Source organism: Canis aureus, chromosome 18, assembly GCF_053574225.1.
Source record: "Canis aureus isolate CA01 chromosome 18, VMU_Caureus_v.1.0, whole genome shotgun sequence".
NCBI classification, from domain to species: domain Eukaryota; kingdom Metazoa; phylum Chordata; class Mammalia; order Carnivora; family Canidae; genus Canis; species Canis aureus.
The window spans coordinates 29,995,740-30,021,047 of record NC_135628.1 but is presented as its reverse complement, the minus strand read 5'-3'; the positions used below and the strand labels follow the sequence as shown (position 1 = coordinate 30,021,047).

Genomic DNA, 25,308 nt, shown 5'->3' with positions numbered 1-25,308 from the left:
GCCAAGCCAAGGACTTGTCCAACTGCGTCTTGTTACGAGGAAAACAAATTCTTATCGAATTTATACAAATACATATATTGTTATGAAAAATAGGAATATTCAATAAGAGCTTCTAAATTCTGGGAGGACCAGGTAGCAAAAAGGTAAATACTTTAACTTTTGTTGCAAAGATACTTTACCAAATTAGAGTAAGTTACAGATAGCTTAAAAAAGAATAGAAAAAAGCAGTACTTTAAATCTGGAAAGAAAACATTTAAGAACCAGTAATGTTTTCAAGGAAGTCATAAAAATTGTAACATTTTCATCAGTTCATTTATCTTATGCAGTTAATTCTTGTTTTGCTTCATCTTGAGTTAACAACTTTATGCATCAGTTTTCCATTGGAGTTTTAGAAATTCTTACCCAATTCAGGGTTACGATCTTAAAGTTATCAGAATCCTGTATTTTATAGTATTTGTCAGGCTCTTCCCATGAATCTCTTCAAAGATGAAGCATTTTATCAGGAGCACGTTTGCAAAAGCATCAGAATAAAACAATAGTTGTAAATGGCCAAAGACTTACAAATAGCCATGGCTAAGGATCTGGTGAGAGTTTACACACACACAAATGATACAATTGACAAATATTTTTATGACACTCGTTTTTAAATTATGACTGATAACATTATACTAGATCAGATTTTTATGAATTTTATATAATTTATGAATTACTTAAATTATATATATCCCATATATACAACCTAAGAAAATTAAACATTACTTTTTATTTGATCTTTATATAGGGTTGACAGATTTCTTTTTAAAGTCTTTCCTGGTTCTCTTGTGTTTATTGCTATTATTGATTTCTTTATTATAAATAGAACTTCATTTTATTTTCTCTGTGATCCATAACATTATAAATTAATTTATAAATAACATTATATATGTTATAATATATCTTCAATTGTAACTTTACTGAATTCACTTGCAAAGTATACTCATTTAAAACATTGCCTAGGGCAGCCTCTATGGCCCGGCTGTTTGGCGCCGCCTTAGTCCCCGGGGTATGATCCTGGAGACCCGGGATTGAGTCCTGCATCAGGCTCCCTGCATGGAGCCTGCTTCTCCCTCTGCCTGTGTCTCTGCCTCTCTCTCTCTCTCTCTCTGTGTCTGTCATGAATAAATAAATAAAATCTTTAAAATAAATAAGTAAGTAAGTAAATAAATAAATAAATAAAACATTGCCTACATTTTTCCTGTCAAGCTTCCTCTTTTTTTATCATTAACTTTTACCTGGCTTAATGAAATTATAACTATGTCATATCAAAAAGACTTCATTCCAGTTTTCCACATTTAAGAATAATCTCAATAATAGTAGCATGTGGGATGCCTGGGTGGCTCAGCAGTTGAGCATCTGCCTTTGGCCCAGGGCGTGATCCTGGGATCTGGGATCGAGTCCCACATCCGGATCCTTGCAGGGAGCCTCCTTCTCCCTTAGCCTGTGTCTCTGCCTCTCTCTCTCTCTCTCTCTCTCTCTGTGTGTGTCTTTCATGAATAAATACATAAAATCTTTTAAAAAAATAATAATAGCATCCATTGAGTGCCTCTAATGTATCAGGCAATGGGGCATGAATGATCTGGTGATATTATGTACAATTCTAACAGCCACCCTATAAGGCTATGTTGTAACCTATGCTTCTCAAATAATGCATGTTATTCACCCATTAGCTGTTGCCAGCAAGCTATTGAACCAGGAATAAAACCAGGGATGATTCTACCATAAAGTAAAAAAATCTGAAGTCTCATTTCCCAGACAACATAACTAAATGAAGCCTTCCCGAGTTTGCCTTTACTTTTGTCACATATAAATATATAAGTATTTAATAAGTATACATAATATATATTTAATTTTGATAATATGTATATTTCAATTTCACTATACACACATATATATAAACTCCATGAGTAATTTCTGAATGCATATTCTTTATAAAACATTTAAACAAAAAGAAGCATTTGGACTGAAAAATTAAATTTCACCTTCACCGTCCTCCCTTCCAAATGCTTGCCCTCTCTGAGGTCACTACTATGAACAATTTTCCATATATCCTTAAAAACATTTTCTATTTATACATTAACATGGTCACACATACACACATGCGTGTGTTAATTTGCATATATGCATACCAACCTATATACAAATGTATTTTTTATACTTGTTATTCAACTGAATTTATACTTGATACCTTATTTCATAACTTGCTTTTCTTAGCAATGTCTTTAGGTCTTTCTGTGTCACATAGGAAATCAACTTTATATTCTAAGCTCTTCAGAACCATCTTACAGCCTAGGCAAGTGTTTGATAAAAACTGGAGCTCCAAAACCCAGCAGAGAATTGAGGAAAATTATTTTGAAGATAAACCTTTAATTATTATAACTAACAGATACATACACACATATATGTATTATATGTATAGGTCAACTATTCCTATCTTATGTCAATTTGGTTCACAGGAAAATTAATGAGTTCTTACCGTATTTTTGTCCCCCAAAACATTCTTTCTTGGGTATTGCATCATTCCAAACAAAAATGTGGCTGTGTGTACTGTAGATCCAAAATCACAGGCATTTGCATAAGATTGATTTTTATTCTTCTACCCTCAATAACATAATCTGAATAGCCTACATCCCCTCTGCTTATATCTCATTGGTCTTAAAATCCAGTCACATGGCCACACCTAGCTTCAAGTGTCTGGAAAATTTAATATGGGCCATCATGATGGCCCAGCTAATTTTTGTTTCCCCTGAGGATTAAGGGTAGAACTAGTAGACTGTTAAGGCTGTGCTCAATAACTTAATGATTCAGTTTAGAAAAACACCCATGTGACCACTTTTCCAGAGAAGTCTCTTACTTTTTTTCTTTAAATTCTTGATCTAATCTCTTTTTTAAAAATGTCTTAAAATGTAATTTAAAATGCTAGTAACCCAAAATGAGAAATCTAGTTTTGTGAAATTCTTTACCTAAGACATTATCTATTATGAGGTGGATTAATATCTTCATTAGAAGGCTCATAAGTTACTCACAGAGGCATCTGTCCTAGCAAATATTTATCAAGCATTAAGTTCCTATGTCAGTTCTAAAAACACACCAGAAACAAAGTGTGCCGTGTGTGTGTATGTGTGTGTGTATATATATCTGTATTATATAATTTCATCCAAATCATCTAAATTGATAAATATTAGTAAAGAAATAGAAGCCAGTTTATCTACAGTATTTCAATTATGAAAAAAAGGATTGTGTATTTCTGACTTAACATTTTGTTAGAGCATGCAGATTGTAAGGTCTTTACAATAGTGAAATAAAACAGAAAGGAAGATGAATATTCCAAGAATTTTATAGCCAAGAAATTCTTCACATAGTTTATTTGAATAATGCATCACATAGAGCGAAATGTTACACACTAAAATTAATGTGCCTTAAAAGTTAAAGAACAAAATCCACTTGAAAGAATAATATGAGACTAAAATAGAACGAAAAATGAGTTTGAAAATGAATTTCAAGAACTCAGGACAGTTATCATGATGATGACTTTATACATTCAAGCCCAGTTATTAGAGGGGAAGCATTTTTTTATATGAGTTCAGCTCATCAGCATATATTGTGGGTATATATTTGTGATAGATCACAAGAGAAAATCCATGGGAATTGACTTTGTGGGATAACAAAGATAGTGTAAGCTCCTGCCAATTTTTCCAATAGTTCTGGATCATAAGCAACACACTCTGTCAGATGACAGAGGCTCTTTGCACCTAACAGAACAATGATGAATTCATACACACGTTTCTTCTGCTTTGTCTCATGCAGCCTGACGGGAGTTTCTTTAAGCAGATGCATTTCCTAACACTAGCATTTACTTTCTTGGAAAAGAACATTCAGACAGTAAAGCATATGCCTTTCTGGGTTAAAAATAAAATCTTACAAGGAATACTCCAACCAGATTATGCTACATGTAATAATTTGCACAATATGCACGGCTGCCCCAATTCCTTCCCGCCCATCTGCATATTGCATTTATTGGCCCAGTAAGCACAGCATTCCATAGACCCATGATGTGTAGAAGTCCGGCAAGGTTCAAAGCAAGGACAAAGTAAATGTGTTCACATCTACTACAGAGTGATAGGTGTGAGACTGGGAAGTGCTGACAGCCCTGAGAGGCCACACTTTCCCCATTTGAATGAGATCTTGCTTCCAAAGCAGAAAAAAAAGGTAATGTCATTCCAAGAAACACAAACAACCAAGGAACCTTCTCATAGCTTTTCTCACTCATGTTATTCCTCTGCTGTCACCAACTCTGACATTGAGAAGGCTGATACAGAAGAAAAGGGACAATAGGGCATCCACTGTCTCCTTTCCTTATCAGTTCTTCTTGCTCATCAGTATGTCACGGGTAGAGAGCTTTGGTAGGATGCTCACATATCAAGAAGTGAAATGAAAGTTGAGTTAATTTGGGGCAGTGTTTTTACTCCTCTGGTAAGAACAAAATACATAAGCATGAACAGGTTATAATATAGGGATTGTATTTTCGGTCATTCTGCATATAAGGTAAATGCTCATGTATCCGTATTTAAGACTGACAAGGTACAATATGAAGATGAATAAAATTCATACTAAAATTTTTTTAAATTTAGCTTTTCTTTGCTCAGAACAAGATGAAATAGCAAATAAAAAGCACTATGACGGGTTGTCAGAGAGCTGGAAAAAAAAGGGAGAGAGCTCTTTGTTTTAGTGTCTATAATGGAAATTTTCCGACTTTGTGAACAAGTGGCCTCATATTTGCACTGTGCTCTACAATTTATGTAACTCCTGTGTGAGCCCTCGTATATGTGGTGTCCCTTGGCAGCTCTACAGTATGACTCAGACATTGTCTTTTTTATGTCACTTCCAAGTCTGATTCTCTGTACCTCCAAAATGTTTGAGCCGCCTGGTCTCCTTTCATCAATTCTTCTTCTGTTTAATCTAGCCAAAGTGGGTTCAGTTTTTTTGCAGCTAAGCACATCGACTGGTAAAAATAAAAACAATAGCAAAATGCAGATTCTTACTTTATGGCCAGCACATATTCACATAATAAGATAAGCACTATTACCTATGTTATAGAGATGAGAACACCCAGGGTTAAAAATCAAATACGTTGTCTGAGTTTCACGAGCTAATCCATCCAGGCCAGGATTTCAACCCAAGTCGTCAGATTCCAGCCCTGTGTGGAGCCACAGTTATATTACCATTTGTCCTTTTAAACATTGTTGATCCCCATGGCAAGAATTTGACTAAGTCTTAAATAGGCACTGTGCCACCTAAACAAATAGCCATTGTTAGAAGCCAAGACAGTAAATGTTTGAATCAAGTCTTATTGCCGCACTCATAATTCAAAGAGACGATCCAATAAACTGTCTTTTCTGAGAACCACGTTGGTGGTGATTAAGAGTGTTCAATGGCTTTTATGTCTTTGGGATTCACTGTCTCTGGATTTTATTTCCCTTGATTTTACAAGATTTTTACCAGCATGTGATAACTGATTGGGAAAGACAGACAATGTGAGGCTTTGGAGGGCTTTAAATATAACTACCCACCTCTTCTCCTGTTAATCAGAGGTGTTCAAATAGCTTTCTCAGCAATTGTTTTAATGCTGCCAGTGCTATTGTGGTTCTTACTGAAGTTCATGCAGACATCCTGGCAAGACACAAAATTACATAATCACAACCGATTCTTGGAAGGTCCTGCACAAATAAATGAAGGACAAAAAAGGATGTGATTGTTGGAATTTGGAAGCTCACACAATATCTACCTGTAGGGAGTTTACCATTCTGCCGTGAGTCCCTCAGTTCGTGAAAATTAAATCACTCTTAGGACACATGTCATTTCAGTCTTTAGATGTTTCTCATTTTTGCTGATACAAGGGAGCACAGGCATGGTGCTTTTTAAAAAGGTATGCAACTTACTGTAAAAAAAAAAACATGTAATGTGGGCTAAACTGTGCAAGTTAAAACACTACAAACCACAAAGGTGAGGATCATAGGACAAATATTTCTTTACCAGCTATGGGTGGGATGGTGTCTTTATGATTTATTCTAAAATAACAAAACAATCTGAAACAATGAAGTGCTTCTCTGGGCCTCATGAATATATATGAATTCAGTTCATGACAGAACAAGTCATTGGCTGTCTCTGCCAAACAGCCTAAAGGGGATGATTGATTGTTTTATGCACAACCTCGTGCGGTCTAAAGGTACTGGAAAATTGTGATGAAATGCAAAACAGTGCCAAAAGTGAACGTAACTCTTCAAAAGTATCACAATATTTATACTGATGACCAGAAGTACTTGAGAGCTCATGATCACAAACTTCCCAGACGCACTACAGATACCCATACAAACGCATTCCATCACTTCTTTAAACAAAACTGGTCTTGCCTTTAAAATGCATATACTAGGGCAGCCTGGGTGGCTCAGCGGTTTAGCGCCGCCTTCAGCCCAGGGCTTGATCCTGGAGACCCGGGATCGAGTCCCGTGTCAGGCTCCCTGCTTGGAGCCTGCTTCTCCCTCTCTCTCTCTCTCTCTCTCTCTCTGTTTCTCATGAATAAATAAATAAAATCTTTAAAAATAAATAAATAAAATGCATATACTAGAAAATAGATTTGCTTATAGTTTTAGTTGCTTACTTTTTACATACTGGTGGGTTAATGTTTTCATAAGAATATTTTTTGACCGTAAGTTAATATGTGGTTTATTTACAGTCGAAAAAGGAAAATGTCCCTTCTTGAAATGTAAATTGCCTAATTTTTTATTTACTAGAATCTAAAATTACATCCTCATATAATTAGGTAACCATCTATTTCGGCAAACTTATTTTTCAAATTTATGGGTGTTTGAAATCATTGGGGAGAAGAGATTGCATATACTCGCCTTTATCCATAATTGCATTGTCTTAATTTAGATTCTTCCAAATGTGGATCCTAAGACAAGGACTTAGATTTATTTGAAGGGCAATCACAGGAAGCAGAAGAAACACAGGAAGAGAGAGAAGACGAGAAGAGGCCAGTACAGGCTTGTGTTCCTGAGACTGCTGATACAGAACATAGAGACTAGATATTGCAGGGACCTCAGAAACAGACAGAAGGCTCCCTTCTCTGTTAGAAGGACATGTGCTGAGTGTTGATCCCCTAGCTGCAATTCTCCATTAGTTGAGGGGTAGTGCTCAGACATTAAAACATTTTCAAGCCTAGGCTGCTGAGGTGGAGGATGAGAAAGCTCCTGTGGCTTCAAAAAAACCTCCACGACAGAAAAGTGGAGACCTTCTTGGCTAAGGGTGCCAATAAAATACAAGATGCCCAGTTAAATTAGGACTTCAGGTAAATAGTAAATACTTTTTCATTATATGTATTACCTGAGACATATTTACACTAAAAATTATTCATTTTTTTCTGAAATTCAAATTTACCCAGGCAAACCTCTCCTTCTTCTTCATTTTTAAAATCTGGCAACTCTTCTCCCAGAGCATGCTTGCTTGAGTCCAGGTGCTATCTCCCGGACCATGCTTGAGGGATGCTATCGTCACAAGGTTGAGCTTGCCCAGAACTGTCCACCCTTGCCACAATTAAAATCAGAGATGGGCCGAGGGCAAGATGAAGCAGGGCACCAAAGCAGCTGCTACATGAGTATTCTTTATTTTAGATGATAAGTAAATCTACCTCACTTACCAGACAAAGCACCACATATCCCATCCTTATGTATCTTCATATCTTAGATCAATATTTCCATTGCTAATAGAGCTCCTCTTAACCACCTCGTAAATAATCTTTGATTTGTTCCTAGGCACAGCATCAGTTTTGGTTAGCCAAAATTATACCACCTGGTTACTTATCTTTTGAATCCTCCTCAGGTCCTTTGAGACTTGCTCATAACATCTGCTTGTCATGCAGTCATCCCAGATGCTCCATGTGCTACCATGTGAGCTAGTCCATGGCTCCCAAGAAGTAGATGCCAAGACAGAACTAAACATGCAACAGATATATGTGAGGCAGCAACACCTGTGAGGTGAATAGGGAGAGGGGGAGGGAAATGCTAGTTAGTCCCAAATGCTTGTCCCACCTAAAATGAATGAGACAGGTGAAGAAAAATGATGGGAAGGAGAGGCTTGGGCTTTGGTGTAGCTGTAGGAAATTTCGGCAGGGTTTCACAAAGTCATCCTACAGAGGGGTCTTGCACCCTGCAGGATGGAGCTGTACAGGATGGACCCTGTCAACTCAGTCACTGACCAGGAACGGCTCCTGAGAAATATGACCTCCATGCAGACAGGGTTGGACGGAGGAGCACCAAGCTGGTGCCCTGGCCCAGTGGGGCTCCTGAGACTGCAAGCACATAAGGCTCTCTTCCACAGATGGGGTGACACATTAGCTTTCACCAGAAAGGGTATAAAACACACTTGCCAAAATATATTCATTAACTGACTACCCTGTGTAGAGATAATTTTGAAAAACACTTAAGGCTCATACTTAGGAAAATGAAGTAACTGTCCTTTCTGCTTTGTAGAGATATTTTGGGATAGAGAAATTATATAATTTTTTTTTTTAAATCACAGCTACTCAGACATCGGCTTATTTCATCAGCTCAGAGTTGTCTTGCAGTAAACTGAAAAATCATAATAATAATGGTTATTGGGAGGATTATATGAAGATAATTGAGGTAGAGCTCTTAGCATAGTGCTGCCATGCAATAAAAGTTCAATTAAACACGCCGTTAAAGAATGATCATTAAAAGCCAGTGTGGCATGGAAAAGCTGTGAACCAATCCAGGTAAGATCACCATGCTCTCTACATTATCTCTAGCTCCTCTTCCCTGAGAGAGAACAAAACATCTCTCTTCCCATTGCCAAAGAAACTGGGAAGATATATGAGGTGAGGTGACAGATATGTTAACTATCTCATTGTGATAATTCATAATATATGCATATATAAAATCATCATGCTGTACACCTCCATCTTACACAGTATTATTCATCAATTACATGTCAATAAAGCTAGGAAAATATTCTTTAAAAGGGAAACTGAGAGGAATGGGTCACCAGAATTGATTGTTCTACTCCTTTTAAGTAATAGATGCTGCAGTTGTGGATTTATGGCTCTAAATCCACCAACTCTACTTGCCGTGTCATCAATTGCTGCCCAACACATCTCCTCTAAAACTTAATGGTTTAAAACAATAATAAGCATTTATTACATCTCAAGTTTCCATTGGTCAAGAATTCAGGGCTCTTGTGGACAGTTCTCACTCAGAGTCTTTCATTCAGTGGTAGTCAGCTGTCATCTGGTCCTGCCCGCTTTGAAGGCTAGGCTGGGACTGGAGGATGCATTTTCAAGATGGCTCAGTCATTACACTGGCAAGTTAGGCCGGGTGGTTGGCTGGGGGCCTCAGGTTCTCTGCACAGGGTTGTTGACGGTTCCTCATGGTACAGCTCTAGCTTCCTCCAGAGCAAGTGATTTAAGAGATGAAGGGAAAGCTGCACATGACTTAACATGGCTTAGCCTTGGAAGGCACACAACCTCATTTCCACCATATCATATCCTACTGCTCACACACATCTAACACACAAGGGTATGAATTTCAGGAGACAAGGGTCACCGAGGGCCATCGTAGGGCTAACGTGTCCATTAAAATCTCCTGCAGAATATTTGTGTCCAGAAGAAATGATATTTTAATGAGTGCTCATTGTACTAAAGAATACACAGATAACATCTTGCACCAGAGTTAAATTAAGACTCGGTTTTCTACTTGTATACACAGGCAAATGCAATCTTATTATTATGTTCTACCCTTTTAGGAGGGTCTAAAGCAAGGATGTAAGTGGGTAGCTCACAAGCAGAATTCACCGGAAAGTCACAGAATGTGCATGTAATGACTATGCAATTAAGTGCCTTCAAAGGAGCACTGGTTCTCCACTCTGCCACCACTCCCTACAATCTTAAATCCTTTAAGTTAGATATTATCCGCCTGACCCCTAAAGGCATTGATAGCAATCCCTGCCTTAAAAGATGGAAATTACACACGTAGAGAAAGCTGAGAGGGTGGGGCGGCAGGGGGGGGGGGCAGGGAGACAAGGGGACAGAGGGAGAAAGTTCCTGAAGGAAGCTCACTCGGCTATCTTCCTTCCACGCAGGGAAATTATAAGAACAAATAAAATCTTAGCAGTATCATGAAAGATTTAACATAGGCAAGAGAGCAGTATTCTTGAGAGTGAAGCCTGTTAAATACTAAGGAAATGGAAAACTCCTTCTCAGGAGGTCTTTAGAAATAAGAAAGATTTTAATCTGTCTGGAAGAATTTAGGTGTGGTTTTTCTTAGGGGTAAATGGGTTGGTTTATATAACTCACCAAGTTTCTTCTATGCTTCTTTTTGACCCCTTTCTCTGACATTTTAAAAAGTAATTCCACCCCCCCCTTGCTTGCCCTCCCCACACACAGAGGCCCCTTAGGTGCAGAGTACGTCATGACTACCATGAAGCTCAATGATTGTCTCTTCTGGGAAATGGGAGACCACCCAGGCAAGCAATGATAGGCTACTGCCTAAAATCTATGTATTTTGCTTGCTGTAAATTGCCTGTCATCTTATTCTTCCATTTGTAAAACAATTGTCAGAGTCTGGCAATTAGTATTATTAACAAAATGTTTCTATTATTTTATAACTTTTTTCCCCCCAAAAAATATTTCCTATGCAAAAATATTCTGATTTTAGTGTACCCAATAATATATGCATGTTTTTTAAAGCTCAACACTTCTAAGTAAAGAAAAAAAGAGCTGTAATTTATGCCTTATCCAAGCCTCATCATTTTCAATGTGTGTGTTCTCATGTGAAGAAATCCAATGCTTCCAACATATCCTTTGAATGTTATGTTTTCTTTTCTAAACAAACAATGTGATGATCAATTTCAACCTTATGCCCAGGCTTCTATACAAGTATGTTTCCCATTAAACTTCATCATAACTTTTCAAAATGTGTTTCTCAAACAAATCAAGATTCTTTTATCCCTACATAGCTAAATAGTCTTGATTTAATTTGAGAAAAATTTCACATATCAGAGGTCAACAGACATTGTAGATGTCTGAGTGCCACTGTTAAAAATTTCCATGTAGTAATGCGAAGATACACTACACATCTCCTTTTATACTCAAAATCTAAAAACTCTTTAATTCCTTTTCTCTTACAACTTTCAATATGTTCACTCAATGAGGCTTTTCCTTCCAGCTCTACTGAGGCATAATTGATAAATACGATTGTAAGATATTAAAAGTGCATATCATAACGAGGTGACATATATTTTTAAATGGATTCTCCTCAAGTTAATAAATACAGCCATCACCTCACACATTTGCAGTGGTGGAAGGGCAAAGAGCATCTAAGTTCTACTCTTTTAGGAAATTTCAATTATACAATAGAGCATTATCAACTATAGTTACCATATTATACATTAGATCTTCAGACTTTATTCATCTAATAGCTGAAAGTTTGTACCCTTTTATCAACCTCTCCTTACTTTCCTTACCTCCCAGCCCCTAGTAACTACTTTTCTACTCTTTGTTATGAAATTCTGCATAAAAACAATTCCATGAAGCATTTTTCTTTCTCTGTCTGGCTTATTTCCTCAAGGTCCATCCATTGTTGGTCTACATCTAACTAAAAAGCTTCTACATAGCAAAGGAAACCACCAACAAAAATGAAAAGATATCTTACAAAATGGGAGAAAATGTTTGCAACTCATATATCTGATATGGGACCAATACATACATTGTTTCCAACAATAATATTGTTGCAAACAGCAGGATGTCCTTCTTCCTTGTGGCTGGATAATATTCCAATATATATATACAATATATACATCTTGTTTGTCCATTTATCTGTTGACAGACCCTCAGGTTGTTTATATATATTGGCTATTATGAATAATGCTGCAATGAACATGGGAGTGTAGGTATCCCACTGAAATCTTGTTTCATTTCCTTTAGATATATACTCAGAAGTGGGATTGCTGGATCGTGCATTAGCTCTATTTTTAATTTGAGGAACTTCCGTACTATTTTCATAGTGGTTGCACCAATTTACATTCCTACCAACAGTGTACAAGAGTTGTCTTTTTTCCATATCCTCACCAACATGAGACCTCTTATCTTTTTGATGATAGCTATTCTAACACATGTGAGGTGAAATTTCACTGTGGTTTCAAAATTGGCATTTCCCTCATGGTTATGTGCTGTTGAGCACCTTTCAATGTACCTATTGGCCATCTGTATGTCTTCTTTGGAAACGTGTCTATTCAGTTCCTCTGCTCATCTTTAAATTGGATTGTTTGGCTTTTAGCAAAAAAGCAAGTTGAATTGTGTGAGTTTTTAAAATTTTTTCATATGGGCCCCATATCAGATATGTGAGTTGCAATCATTTTCTCCCATTTTGTAAGATACCTTTTCATTTTGTTGGTGGTTTCCTTTGCTATGTAGAAGCTTTTTAGTTAGATGTAGACCACTTATTTAATTCAGAGTATTAACTTAATATCCAAGTTTTTAATTTTTTTAAAATTATGAAACTTCAAACTTAAGCAAGGCTGAAATAATTTTATGGTGAATACCCATATGTCCATTACCTTTTATCATAACTTTATCATTAGTCTTTTACCAAACCCAGGCCCATTTTATAAATATAAAACAACTATCAATACCTACTTATCACAGTCCAACACGCAGGTCACCTTAACCATTTCTGCTATGTCATCTGCACTAGACAAGAAAATTTGGAAAAGCTTAATATTCTGTTATTTGAACTGTAATGACAGTAGACTAAAATATAACAGTGACAAAAGTGGACTGAAACTTACGACAATCCATGAATTCATACTAAAACTTAACCAACTCTAGAGTCAGCTCCTGCAATGACTGCCAGATTTCAAGTGGTACTACAAAGCTATGATCATCAAGACAGTATGGCACTGGCACAAAAACAGACACATAGATCAATTTAACAGAATAGAGAATGCAGAAATGGGCCCTCAACTCTATGGTCAACTAATATTTGACAAAGCAAGAAAGACTATCCACTGGAAAAAGGACAGTCTCTTCAATAAATGCTGCTGGGAAAACTGGACAGCCACATGCAGAAGAATGAAACTGGACCATTCTCTTGGACCATACACAAAGATAAACTCAAAATGGAGGAAAGATCTAAACATGAGACAAGAATCCATCAAAATCCTAAAGGAGAACACAGGCCACGCCCTTTTTGAACTTGGCCACAGTAACTTCTTACAAGATACATCTATGAAGGCAAGGGAAACAAGCAAAACTGGATTATTGGGACTTAATCAGGATAAAAAGCTTTTGCACAGCAAAAGAAACAGTCAACAAAACTAAAAGACAACCTACAGAATGGGAGAAGATATTTGCAAATGACATATCAGATAAAGGGCTAGTATCCAAGATCTATAAAGAACTTATGAAACTCAACAGCAAAGAAACAAACAATCCAATCATGAAATGGGCATGAACAGAAATTTCACCAAAGAAGACATATTCATGGCCAACAAGCACATGAGAAAATGCTCTGCATCACTTGCCATCAGGGAAATACAAATCAAAACCACAATGAGATATCACTTCACACCAGTGAGAATGGTGAAAGTTAACAAGACAGGAAACAACAAATGTTGGAGAAGATGTGGAGAAAGGGGAACCCTCCTGCACTGTTGGGTGGGAATGTGAACTGGTGCAGCCACTCTGGAAAACTGTGTGGAGGTTCCTCAAAGAGGTAAAAATAGACCTGCCCTACGACCCAGCAATTGCACTGCTGGGGATTTACCCCAAAGATACAGATGCAGTGAAACGCCAGGACACCTGCACCCCGATGTTTATAGCAGCAATGTCCATAATAGCCAAACTGTGGAAGGAGCCTCAGTGTCCATCGAAAGATGAATGGATCGGGATCCCTGGGTGGCGCAGCGGTTTGGCGCCTGCCTTTGGCCCAGGGCGCAATCCTGGAGACCCGGGATCGAATCCCACGTCGGGCTCCCGGTGCATGGAGCCTGTTTCTCCCTCTGCCTATGTCTCTGCCTCTCTCTCTTTCTCTCTCTCTCTGTGTGACTGTCATAAAAAAAAAAAAAAGAAAGATGAATGGATCAAGAAGATGTGGTCTATGTATACAATGGAATATTAGCCATTAGAAACGACAAATACACACCATTTGCTTCGACGTGGATGGAACAGGAGGGTATTATGCTGAGTGAAATAAGTCAATTGGAGAAGGACAAGCATTATATGTTCTCATTCATTTGGGGAATATAAAAAATAGTGAAAGGGAATAAAGGGGAAAGGAGAGAAATGAGTGGGAAATATCAGAGAGAGAGACAGAACATGAGAGACTCCTAACTCTGGGAAATGAACAAGGAGTAGTGGAAGGGGAGGTGGGCAGAGGGATGGGGTGACTGGGTGATGGGCACTGAGGGGGGCACTTGACGGGATGGGCACTGGGTGTTATGCTATATGTTGGCAAATCAAACTCCAATAAAAAAGATACAAAAATAAAAAAAATTAAAAATAAAAAAACTTTAACAAAAATTCATCCTTGGAGGTTTCTATTATTCCAATCCACCATTCCAAAAGTGAACTGATAAATTGAAAAACACAGAGCACTTACTCTGTTGTGTCAGGCCAAACTATTTCTGGGTAACAAATCATTGACAAGAGAAAGTTATTTATAGAGAATTGCAGCTAACAAATACTGAGAGACTACAAGAAAAGCCACCATTTTGCAACCCCTGATGGAAAAAAGAAATTAGGCACTATCACAGGTGCTAAACCTTTAGGGAAAAGGTGGTTGAGTGTTACCATGGGATCATCTGGCTCCAACCCCTGAATCTGCAGATCTCTCCCTAGGATCACCAAAAACAGATCAGAAGACATTGTGGGTCCCCTGAATAATGTAACAAGACATACAAAATGCCACCTATAAAGTATTTGTCTCTACCCCCTACCAAAGAAAGCACCAGAGTTTTAGTCAATCCTCTGAAAACCTGGTTTTCAGTTTATAGGAAAAAATAGCTGGCAAAAGTACAAAATAAATAGTGTCATTTAGTAAGCAAACAAGTACAGAAGACATTATACAGAACCAATGAGTTGGCTTATTCAACATCTACATGATATTAAAGTGGGCAGGGTGGTAGGTGAAAGTAGCTGGAAGAGATCTAAAAAACACATCAGCCAAATTCTAATTGTGGACCTCGCTTGGATTCTGATTGAAGCAAAACAAACATAAAAGGACATTTCTGAGATACTTGAGGAAATTTGAACATGAAACGAATATTAGGTGATATTAAGCAAGAATCTTTATTTAGTTGCTTTAATCACATTTGCCCCTATTTTTAAATTTTTAAAAGTCCTTACTTATGTCTTACAATGATGTACTAAAGGTAAAACAATATATTTGAAAATACTCTTTAAAAATATGGAGAGATAGATAGAACAAGATTAGCAAGATATTCTCTCTACACATATGTTTGAAATGTTTTGTCAGAAAAAGTTGAGACGGGCACCAGGGTGGTGCAGTCAGTTAAGAGGCTGACTCTGGGTTTCGTCTCAGGTCATGATTTCAGGGTTCTGGGATGGAGCCTCACATCAGCTCCATGCTCAGCACCTAGTCTGCTTCAGGATTCTCTCCCTCTCCTGCTCCCTCCTGCTTGCTCCTGCTCTCTTCCTCTCTAAAATAAATAAGCCTTTTAAAAAAATAATAAAAATAAAAGTTAAGAAAGTATGGGGGAAAAATGCCATCAGTAGTGATGATAAAGGAAGGCCATGAGGGAGAAAGACTAGAACCAGGGTTCATTGGTTTAAAAATATATATTATACTTACAAAATTAGCACACAGGAATATGCTGAAAAATTCTCTTAAGGGCATATTGTGTATGTGAGATGTAGGTCCTTTAATATTCCATCAAGAATTTAATGATGTATTTTATAACAAATGTGAACCAAGTGAGGAATTTTACTCTAACTAGTAACAAAATTGACCCTATTTTGAGAAAAATAAGATTCCCTTAAAATTTTTTTGCAGTTAGCCAATATAAAGTCATTGGAGCATAACTTTTTTTTTTTTTTTAAAAAGCAAGACTCTTTATTTAAAAATATACAATAATCTAAAAAAATAAAAAATAAAAATAAATACAATAATCTTACAATAGTGAACAGTTTTTGTTTTTAAGATTTTATTTATTTATTCATGAGAGACACAGAGAGAGAGGCAGAGAATAGGCAGAGGGAGAAGCAGGCTTCCCACAGGAAGCCCAATGCAGGACTCGAGCCTAGGACCCGGGGATCAAAACCTGAGCCAAAAGCAGATGTTCAACCACTGAGCCACCCAGGTGTCCCTAGTGAAAAGTTTTTAAATGATTCCTCACCTTCATGGATTCTGAGATGTTCTGTATTCTCTCCCTCTCACCCCACCTTCCCCTGATCACCAAATTCAGAATCTTCATTTAATGGCAGAGGTGGGGAGATAGCAGACACACAGCAGAGAAGGAAGAGGTCTCAGGGCATCAAAGAATGAGACACAAAGGAAGAATACATGTGGGGGCTACCACTAATGTCCTCCACCTGAAACCTCACCATTTTTCTCCCTACAAAATACAGAGACAAAGCATCAAGGGAATCAGGCCCAGACAGATTTCTGGCAGAGTCTGCCTGTAGGTAGAACACACAGAACAAGGAAATAATTTACTAGATCCAAAGGAAGAAGATCAAGGAGAGGAAATAACGACACTCTCAAGTGGGGATTGCAGGCTTCAGGCTCAGGGAGCATGCAGCCACTCCATCAATCAGCTTCCTTAGGTGAGCAAGAGCTTTCCCTAAACATGAAGGGCTCAAGTGACTCATTTCTTGGGAATGCCATCAAAGCTTCACTGGGTAAGTCACTGCAAGGAGTCCTGGAGAGATGTGGCTACAGCTCCAGGCTTCTCAGGGGTCTGTGGAAACAGTAGAGAAATGGGGTCACATTGTTTAGGCAAAGCCTTCTGACAGAAGCAAGAATGTGAGATTAGAGAACGACTCCAGTGGTAAGAAACGATGGTACCGATGAACGGGAAAAAAATAAATGGAAATTAAGGTAAGAGCTGCCCAATGTGCTGATCTGGTGGGTAGAGTCTCCGTGGCAGGCAGGGGTCCTAAAAAAAAAAACTCAGAAGGCTAGAAAAAGATGAAAAGAGAGAAAATGTTAGGGAATTAAAGGGATGTTAGGGAGAAGACAGGAAAAGCATGTAAGCATGGAAATGTAGGTTGAACCAGCCTACAGAGTATCAACACACATCTTTAAAGTATCAAACACTTGCCCCCCTAACATACTCATCCCCCCTAGTAGAATTATATTGAAGTACAATATCTAGGTGGACTCAGCTTACTTTCTCCCTAAGATGTGTCATTTTTGTGAGACAGTCGACTGATTGAGGTTTTCTTCTCATAAATGAACAATATTATTTGCCTATAGCCCAATTGTATTATCAAGGAGAATAAATACAGAAGCAATTTTGCTACAAGGCTGTTTTTATTACTTATTAAGGATTGGTTTCTTTCTTTTTTTAAAAGATTTTATTTATTTATTCATGAGACATACAGAGAGGCAGAGACACAGGCAGAGGGAGAAGCAGGCTCTATGCAGGGAGCCTGATGTGGGACTCCATCCCAGGACTCCAGGATCACACCCTAAGCCAAAGGCAGACGCTCAACTGCTGAGCCACCCAGGTGTCCCTAAGGATTGGTTTCTATTTCAAAATATGCCGCATGCCATCTGCTAATTCCTCCTTGCCCAGGCTCACCATGCTCTTTGAAGCTGGCTGCCCTAATGATAGAACCGGCTCTCTCTAGCCTAGTTGGACCATTGGATGTGAAAACACTGGGTGGTAAATGTTTAGACCTCGCCCACCTCTCTGCTCACCTTCTCCTCAGGTCCTGTCAGATGGGCAGAGGCAACCATGGAAACCACAGACGTGCCAGGTACAGTGAAGGCTGCTTGGATTCCATCCTTCCCTCTCAACTTTGCTCAACACCCTTACTCCATTCCAGTGTCTTCCTGATTTCTCATACTTTAGGCTTTGCCTCTCTCTCATTGGACTTTGCAGTATGATTTTATTCACCTAGTTTTGACTTTTAAATATTTGCTAGTAGCGTTTCAGGCTCTGGCTGCAGCAGAAGAGAAGAGGAGAAGCCAGCACAAATGACAAAATCTTGGCAGTCTTCAAGTGTGTCTATGCCCAACTTTGATGCATGTCAGGAACAACACTTACAGGTCAGTCTTTGTTGGAAGGCCCGACAAGATTTTACCTCCTAGGCCTTGTTTGCCTCTCTGTCCTTCTCCTGCTATTTCCCGAGGTCACTTGCCTTCATCTGACCCAGCACTAATGTCTAAAAGAGGGATTCTCAACTTCAACTGCACATGGGAGTCAACTGGGGGAAAAGGGGAAGGCTTTAACAAGTACTGATGACAAAGTCCTGGCCTCTGTGATTCCATTGCAATTGGTCAGGATGCTGCCTGGGCTCTGGGATCTCTTTGATCTCCTAATATTATCACACAACCAGTACTGAAAAATACTGCCCTCAAAACATATCCCAGAGTTCTAGTTGCCGGAGTAGGTCCTCCATTCATTTAAATTGGGGAGGAAAGCAGATTAGACATAGATAACTAAAGTATCCTTTACTAATAAAGTAATAATGCTGAAAATGATAGTCGGCCTAAGTGTATCAACATGCATTGGAACAGTGTAGCATTACCTTAGCCCACTCAAATAAATTAATACACCATCTAGATTGAATGACCTATTTCGGCTGCAAAAAAAAAAACAATGCTCATGTTGCACTTGCACAGTATAGAGCATGGAAAGACTGAAACCAGAAATGTGTGGTATTCACAATAGAAGGTCAAAGCCAGATCCAATTCAACAGTGTTATAGGATGTATGAGGAGAAGGTGTCAGGTATTAAATAGGGAAGGAACCAGAGCTGTGAGCATGAAATGTGGGAAGAGTGACCAGGAACAGGAAAATGGAAAAAACAAGAGACAGTTACTAGATGATTCCAATTAATTCTAGTGGAAGGAATATTGTACAAAGCCTGATCCATGTCTGCCTGTTTGTGCTGTACAAGTATAATTCCACACCTGACTGCATCCAGGCCCTAATATAAAATGATTCACTTCATTTTCCTTTAAACATGTGGGCATCGGCTGAGCTATCCTGCAGTAACAAACAATGTCTCCACAAATAAAATCTCAGAGGATCAGTATGGCAAAATGTCTCAGCCATACTCTTGTCCAATGGGAGTAGGTAAGGAGAAGTGGTCTCTTTGTATAATAGTCATTCAGGATCCCAGACTAATGAAGCAGCCACCATCTCAAATGTTGCCCACCCTCATGTCAACAAAAGAAGGTCCTGGACAATCTTATACTGGCATTTAAATGTTCCCACCCAGAAGTAACCCACATTATTCCTATTTACAACTCATCAGCAATAATTAGTCATCTGGCCCCATTCAATCAGAAGAGATCAAAGAAGTGCAATTTAACCATGTGCTGAGAAGTGGGGAGGGCCAGAAATACGACACACAGCTCAAATGGTACTACACCTTTATTGAAAAGGAGTCAACTTCTTCCTCTTTTCCATGGACACATCTATGAACAAAGATACATCATGTTGTATAGCTGAGTTGTATTCACTAAAATGTCATCTTAATGAGGGCAAAAATTTTTGGTTTTATTTTTTATTGAAGTCCCTAGGGCTTAAAATAGTGCTTGTAATATAGGAGAGTTTAAGCAGATACTTTTGGGTAAATAAAATCCTTGTGAGAAGTAAGAATAGACAGAAGACAACAAATAGTAATGTTTATTTAACAGAATCACTATGACTAACTTGCTATTTATTATTTCAAAAATCGCCATGTAAGAAACTTCCAGAGTCAAGTGATTCACCGAAGATGGAATAATGGTATCACCATTTCCTCACATTGCTCCAGAAGGCTTACCCCATTTAAGATCAAATACAAATTCTGTCATGTACTATGCTCAATATCACATTTTTTTAAATTTTTATTTATTTATGATAGTCACACAGAGAGAGAGAGGCAGAGACACAGGCAGAGGGAGAAGCAGGCTCCATGCCGGGAGCCCGACGTGGGATTCGATCCCGGGTCTCCAGGATCACGCCCTGGGCCAAAGGCAGGCGCCAAACCGCTGCGCCACCCAGGGATCCCAATATCACATTTTTAACCACAAATAGCCGAGTCAGCCTTAAAATTTTAAAAAGGTGGGAGGAGAAGCAAAGAAAATGATATTACCCTCTGAGAAATCAATTTCAAACCAAGTAAGATTTCATGCTTCTGCACCTGGATAGGAAATCTTAATAATTTATATGGAGGAGCACCTGGGTGGCTCAGTCGGTTAAGCATCTGCCTTCGGCTCAGGTCATGATCTCCGGGTCATGGGACTGAGCCCCACATCTTCAGGCTCCCTGCTCAGTGGGGAGTCTGCTGCTCCCTCTGCCCCAGCCCCCACTCATGATCTCGTGTACTCTTGCTGTCTGAAATAAATAGAATCTTCTAAAAAATAATTAATATTGATCTGTATTTTCCATAAATTAATCTATAAATTTAACACAATCCTAATTGGACTTTTTTCTCCATAAAATTATTTCCATTTTAATTTCATCAACTTCCTAACTTCCATAGGTCATCTAATTTTGCTAAACATGCAGATTGATTTCGAAAAATCCTCAAAACCCCTGAAACTGAGAACAAATTTGCTAACAAATGAAACCGTATGAGGATAACCACCTTGCCATCTTGGAAGAAGACTTGGAACTCTATTGTCTCCCATGCTGGGGCCACCTTCAGAGTGTAGCAATGGAGACTTCAAGTATGGGGACCTCCCCCCTTTACCAGCACCAGGACTCTCCCAACTACCCTATGGACATTGAGATTCAGTTAGAGGAAGCCACTTAGAGGGGTCAGGCTGAGTCTTCCCTCCTGATCCTGGGCTCAGGATCTGGGCTGCAGGGGACAGGATCTGCCACTGTGCAGTTTAACTCCAGCAGAGAGACCCAATGTTACTTATATGTTGACAAGTAACACTATGATAACTGGTATGAAAACAGAAGAAGCTACTATGACAGAGAAGCTCTAAGTCTCCTGCCCCACCCATTGACCTAGAATTCTAGAAGTTGGCCCTTACTGGCAAAAAGAAAATATGATCTCTCCAATGTAATGGCACAAAGTTCAAAGTCAACAGACTGGAAAATTAACCCTGGCCACTCAGCTCCCCAGGCCAAGAACTGAGTCTCCATGCTGTGTGCAGCCCCCCACAACAGCCGCCTTCCCAGAATATGATGGAGATTCCTGAACTTCTCCTGAAGCCAAGCCAGAATATTCTAAGTAGACCATTCATGAGTGAGGGCTGGTCAATCCCCAACAGAAGCTCCAAAAGGGACACCTGAGTCTCATGGATCCATTTGAGCTTTTCCACCTAGTGAAGGACCCTCCAAGGACTTAAGCTCTGTGCAGCATTTACCTGAAATGGGCTTGTAGGCACAGGGTTCCTGTTAACCCTGAAAAGATGAGGGACCCAGGTGAGCACACCTGGCCTACATATGCCTGACATCACCCTGGAGCTGGTCGGGGCACCTGATCTCCCCACATGAAACTGAGATAAGAGTCTTAGCTTCCAGCCTGTGGGATTCACCACTGATCCTCTGAATATTCAGACCTCCTGAGAAGTCCGCTTCCTCAGCTGACCTGTTTCAACTTTCCTTTCTGTGCCTTGTTGGTATACCTCCAACCCCTATCATTCCTCCTTTCATATTCCAAATTCTGATCTCCTCACCAGACTGACCCTGTGGACAATCTGGCTGGAACCTTTCTACCCTGCTTCGGGCATTTACAGGTTTATACAAATACTTGCTTTATAATCTGTAGATGGTCCTCAGTTTTTACAGCAAACATTGTGTGATAAACTAAACATCTTCCCCGTCAATAAATGTGACTCGATTGCATCATTCTTTAACAGCTGTTTCATTTCCAGAGAATGGATGATTCATTAATGCTTTTACTTCCAGCTTTCTCCTATTAAAGCTAATACCGCAGTACTTTCCCCACAGATCAGCACACTCTATAGAGAAGAAGGGCAAAGGAGCCAGGCTGCTTGGGGTGGGTCCTGCTTGTTCCGCTTACCCATTGTGTGACCCTGGACCGGGTACTTCACCCTCTGTGCCTCAGGCTTCTCATCTGTAAGATGAGCCTGTTGTGGAAATCTTGCAGGTAAGAAAGCAACCTAAAAGGCCTGTTGTCACTCAAAGTCGCCTTCTTGGAATGCAGTTATGCTGGGGACTGACCAGAAGTACCATGACATGAACGCTTCAAAATAACTATTTTATTTTAAATTCATTTTTGGGAAAAACAGGGCCACGTTCTTATTCTTATATTCCCAATTGACAAGGATCATTACACAGTTTTAAAAGTTAAAATGACATTCGAAATTGCTATTCTCTTTCTGTGACTTGAGATCCTTCTGATGGGTTGAGGAAATAACGCTTTCTTAATTTTTGAAAACCACATTTATTAGCTGCATGTACTATAGCAACAGTATGCATGTACTATCACAGCTTTCTATTCTGACACATCCTTTGTTTTTTTTCTGTGAGTGGAAAATCTCATTGGTTTTTTTTTTTTACTTTGTACATAGCTATTTGCCATTCTTTAAATAGATAGCTACTTATTATTCTTTAAATAGACTGCTATAAAATTGCATTGAGCAAAGTTTAACTCTTTCTAGAATAGAATACTGCTGAGCAAGCAGTCAGTCTCAGTGGTATGAAGGAGGTCACAGGTGTCAGAGCCCAAGTGGGGAAAGAAGGTGTCTATGCATACACTGGGCCCATACATGGAGGTCAGAGCCTCAGCACATTGCCAGAGCAGCCTCAAGGGTTAGGCGAGGGTAAAAGAGAAGACAAGTGGGTGCAGTGTCAGAGTTCAAGCCACATGAGGATCATGTCCTGTGGAAGAAGAGCAGCCCAGTGTGTGGTGTAGAAGCTCTAGCAGGAGAGGGAGGGCATGTATGTGGGAGATGTTCACACCAAGAGTTCACACCAGGCAGATGGGTGTGAACTACCCACTTCCAAGCTAAGTGAGGGATGAGTCCACCTGGCAGGGCAACCTGATAACACATCAGAATGGATCTTGATTATCCACCCAATCCTAGCGATACCACTCCTTTTGCTGATGACTGATTTTAGGTGGACAGGTGGGATCCCTGGGTGGCGCAGCGGTTTAGCGCCTGCCTTTGGCCCAGGGCGTGATCCTGGAGACCCGGGATCGAATCCCACGTCGGGCTCCCGGTACATGGAGCCTGCTTCTCCCTCTGCCTATGTCTCTGCCTCTCTCTCTGTGTGACTATCATAAATTTTAAAAAAATTTTTAAAAAATAAAATAAAATAGGTGGACAGGTGACTCCATTCTGGCCTAGGATACATGGGCGAGAAGCATTCAGGGAAATGTTGCCCCTCTCATGAGGTGAATATAAAGTAAACCATCTTCTTCCTCTCCATAGTGGCATATCAGAATGTAAAACCCAGAACTGCTACTACCATCTTGTGAGGGGAAAGGCTAACTGAAAACCTGAAAAGAAAGCCAACTTAGAGGAATGTAAGATTTAAATCTAGCAGAGATCTGGAGCTCTGGCCCTGACTTTATAAAACCTTGAACTGACCTCCCTTTGGACTTCTTGTTAATAAATGCAAGATATTTCCTTGCTATCTAAGCATGTAAAACTTCCCTGATATTATAATGAAAAACATCGTAACTGATGACATTCCCTTTATCCAAAATTAGCACCTGTCCCTGACAATAAGTCTGCTAGTGATTCTGTACAGGATGAATCAGAGGGACTTATACTCAAAGTTATTAGAAGCAACAATCAAGATCATTTATAGATAAACAGTATAGGATCCAGGGTATAGAAGCTGCCATAGGAAAAAGCTATAGCCAGACTTTGTGATTTTCCAATGGGTCTCTCCTAGGTAGTTAGATGAGAGCCTCATCGTCATTTCACCAGTTAAATAAATTTTCTTAAATTATCTTAATACAAAGTGTAAACTTGTTATGTTACCATAGTTATACAGTTTAGGTTTGATTCGTATCAAAGTAATAAAATGAAATTAATAAAAAATAGCTTATTCAAATAAGAATAGTATATGGAGACAACGACATAAGAAAAAAATAGCTGTAGGGTAAGAAGAAGTTAAGTTCTGGAAGCTAGAATTTTTTAGCAAAGAAACTGTCAAGCTTATCAATCCAGTAACGTTCTTGGTAAATTTTCTTGTCAAGGGATTTCCGACAAGCAATTCCTGAACGTTTAGAGAAAACATAACCAAAAACTACCAAGAGATCATGTCAAAGAACAAAATAATTTTGATAGCAGCAATAATATTCAGCATGGGCCACACCAAGATAAACAATTATGGGAGTGCACATGTAATACTTTGAGTCACTAATTTGTAAATGACAAAGATCGGAAATAAGGGATTTTCTTCACCCAAAGAAATCCTAGTTACTAAAGCTATGATATAAAATATAACTAAAGTCAACAAAAGGAAATGGAAAAGGAATGTATAGAGACAGGATGCAAGACATTTTTCACCACCTAATATTACAATAGGTAGATGGATTAACTATACAATCTGACTTCGAAATATAGAAAAGATTATTTAAAATAATGTTATATAAAGGGTTTAGTTGACTTCTTTTGTTGAAAGGTATTCACACTTTAGTGACAGAATTTTTAAAGTTTAGGGTAAAAGTAGGAATGCGGTAAAATAGTTTTTAGACCACCTACATTTAGGATACATTAAATTACACAACACATTCCTTTTTGTCAATGCTCTTTCTATAACCTTCATTCCAGTTACTGATAGAAACTGCAAACGGGATTATGATAATTAATTTAAAAATGTAGCTGTACTTCAACATCTTGGCAGCTATCCAATTACTGTAATGTAGATTTTTAGAAAGAGAAAGATACAATGCTACCAAAAATAATTTCACATTTTCCTATTAGTTATTAGTGGAGGGCAGGGACAGAGAGGTTACAAGTTCTAAGCAAATGTTACGGTAAAAATTAGGGTCAGTGTGGCCAGATCTAGATCCAAGAAATGACAATATATGTGAAAATGCCAGGATTTTATAAGGTACATCCTTAAGCGGGATCCCTGGGTGGCG

General features: G+C 38.8%; 1 protein-coding gene across 16 annotated transcripts in view; it reads right to left on the bottom strand.

Annotated features, from left to right (window-relative positions):
• Window positions 1-25,308, bottom strand: part of SOSTDC1 (sclerostin domain containing 1) — a 57,064-nt gene that overhangs the window by 22,275 nt on the left and 9,481 nt on the right. For 4 of the 16 annotated variants that reach the window (XM_077856672.1, XM_077856674.1, XM_077856670.1 and 1 more), the window contains exons 3-7: window positions 5,822-8,062; window positions 5,607-5,706; window positions 5,123-5,233; window positions 4,941-5,038; window positions 2,513-2,583 (exon numbers count right to left, since the gene is read on the bottom strand). The exons of 1 other annotated variant lie outside the window; for it this stretch is intronic. In XM_077856672.1, coding sequence (XP_077712798.1) covers window positions 2,513-2,583; window positions 4,941-4,975 — 106 coding nt within the window. In that variant the 5' untranslated portion in view covers window positions 4,976-5,038; window positions 5,123-5,233; window positions 5,607-5,706; window positions 5,822-8,062. The remainder of the gene's footprint in view (window positions 1-2,512; window positions 2,584-4,940; window positions 5,039-5,122; window positions 5,234-5,606; window positions 5,707-5,821; window positions 8,063-25,308) is intronic. 11 more of the 16 variants (XR_013356804.1, XM_077856681.1, XR_013356805.1 and 8 more) reach the window with 8 other exon arrangements.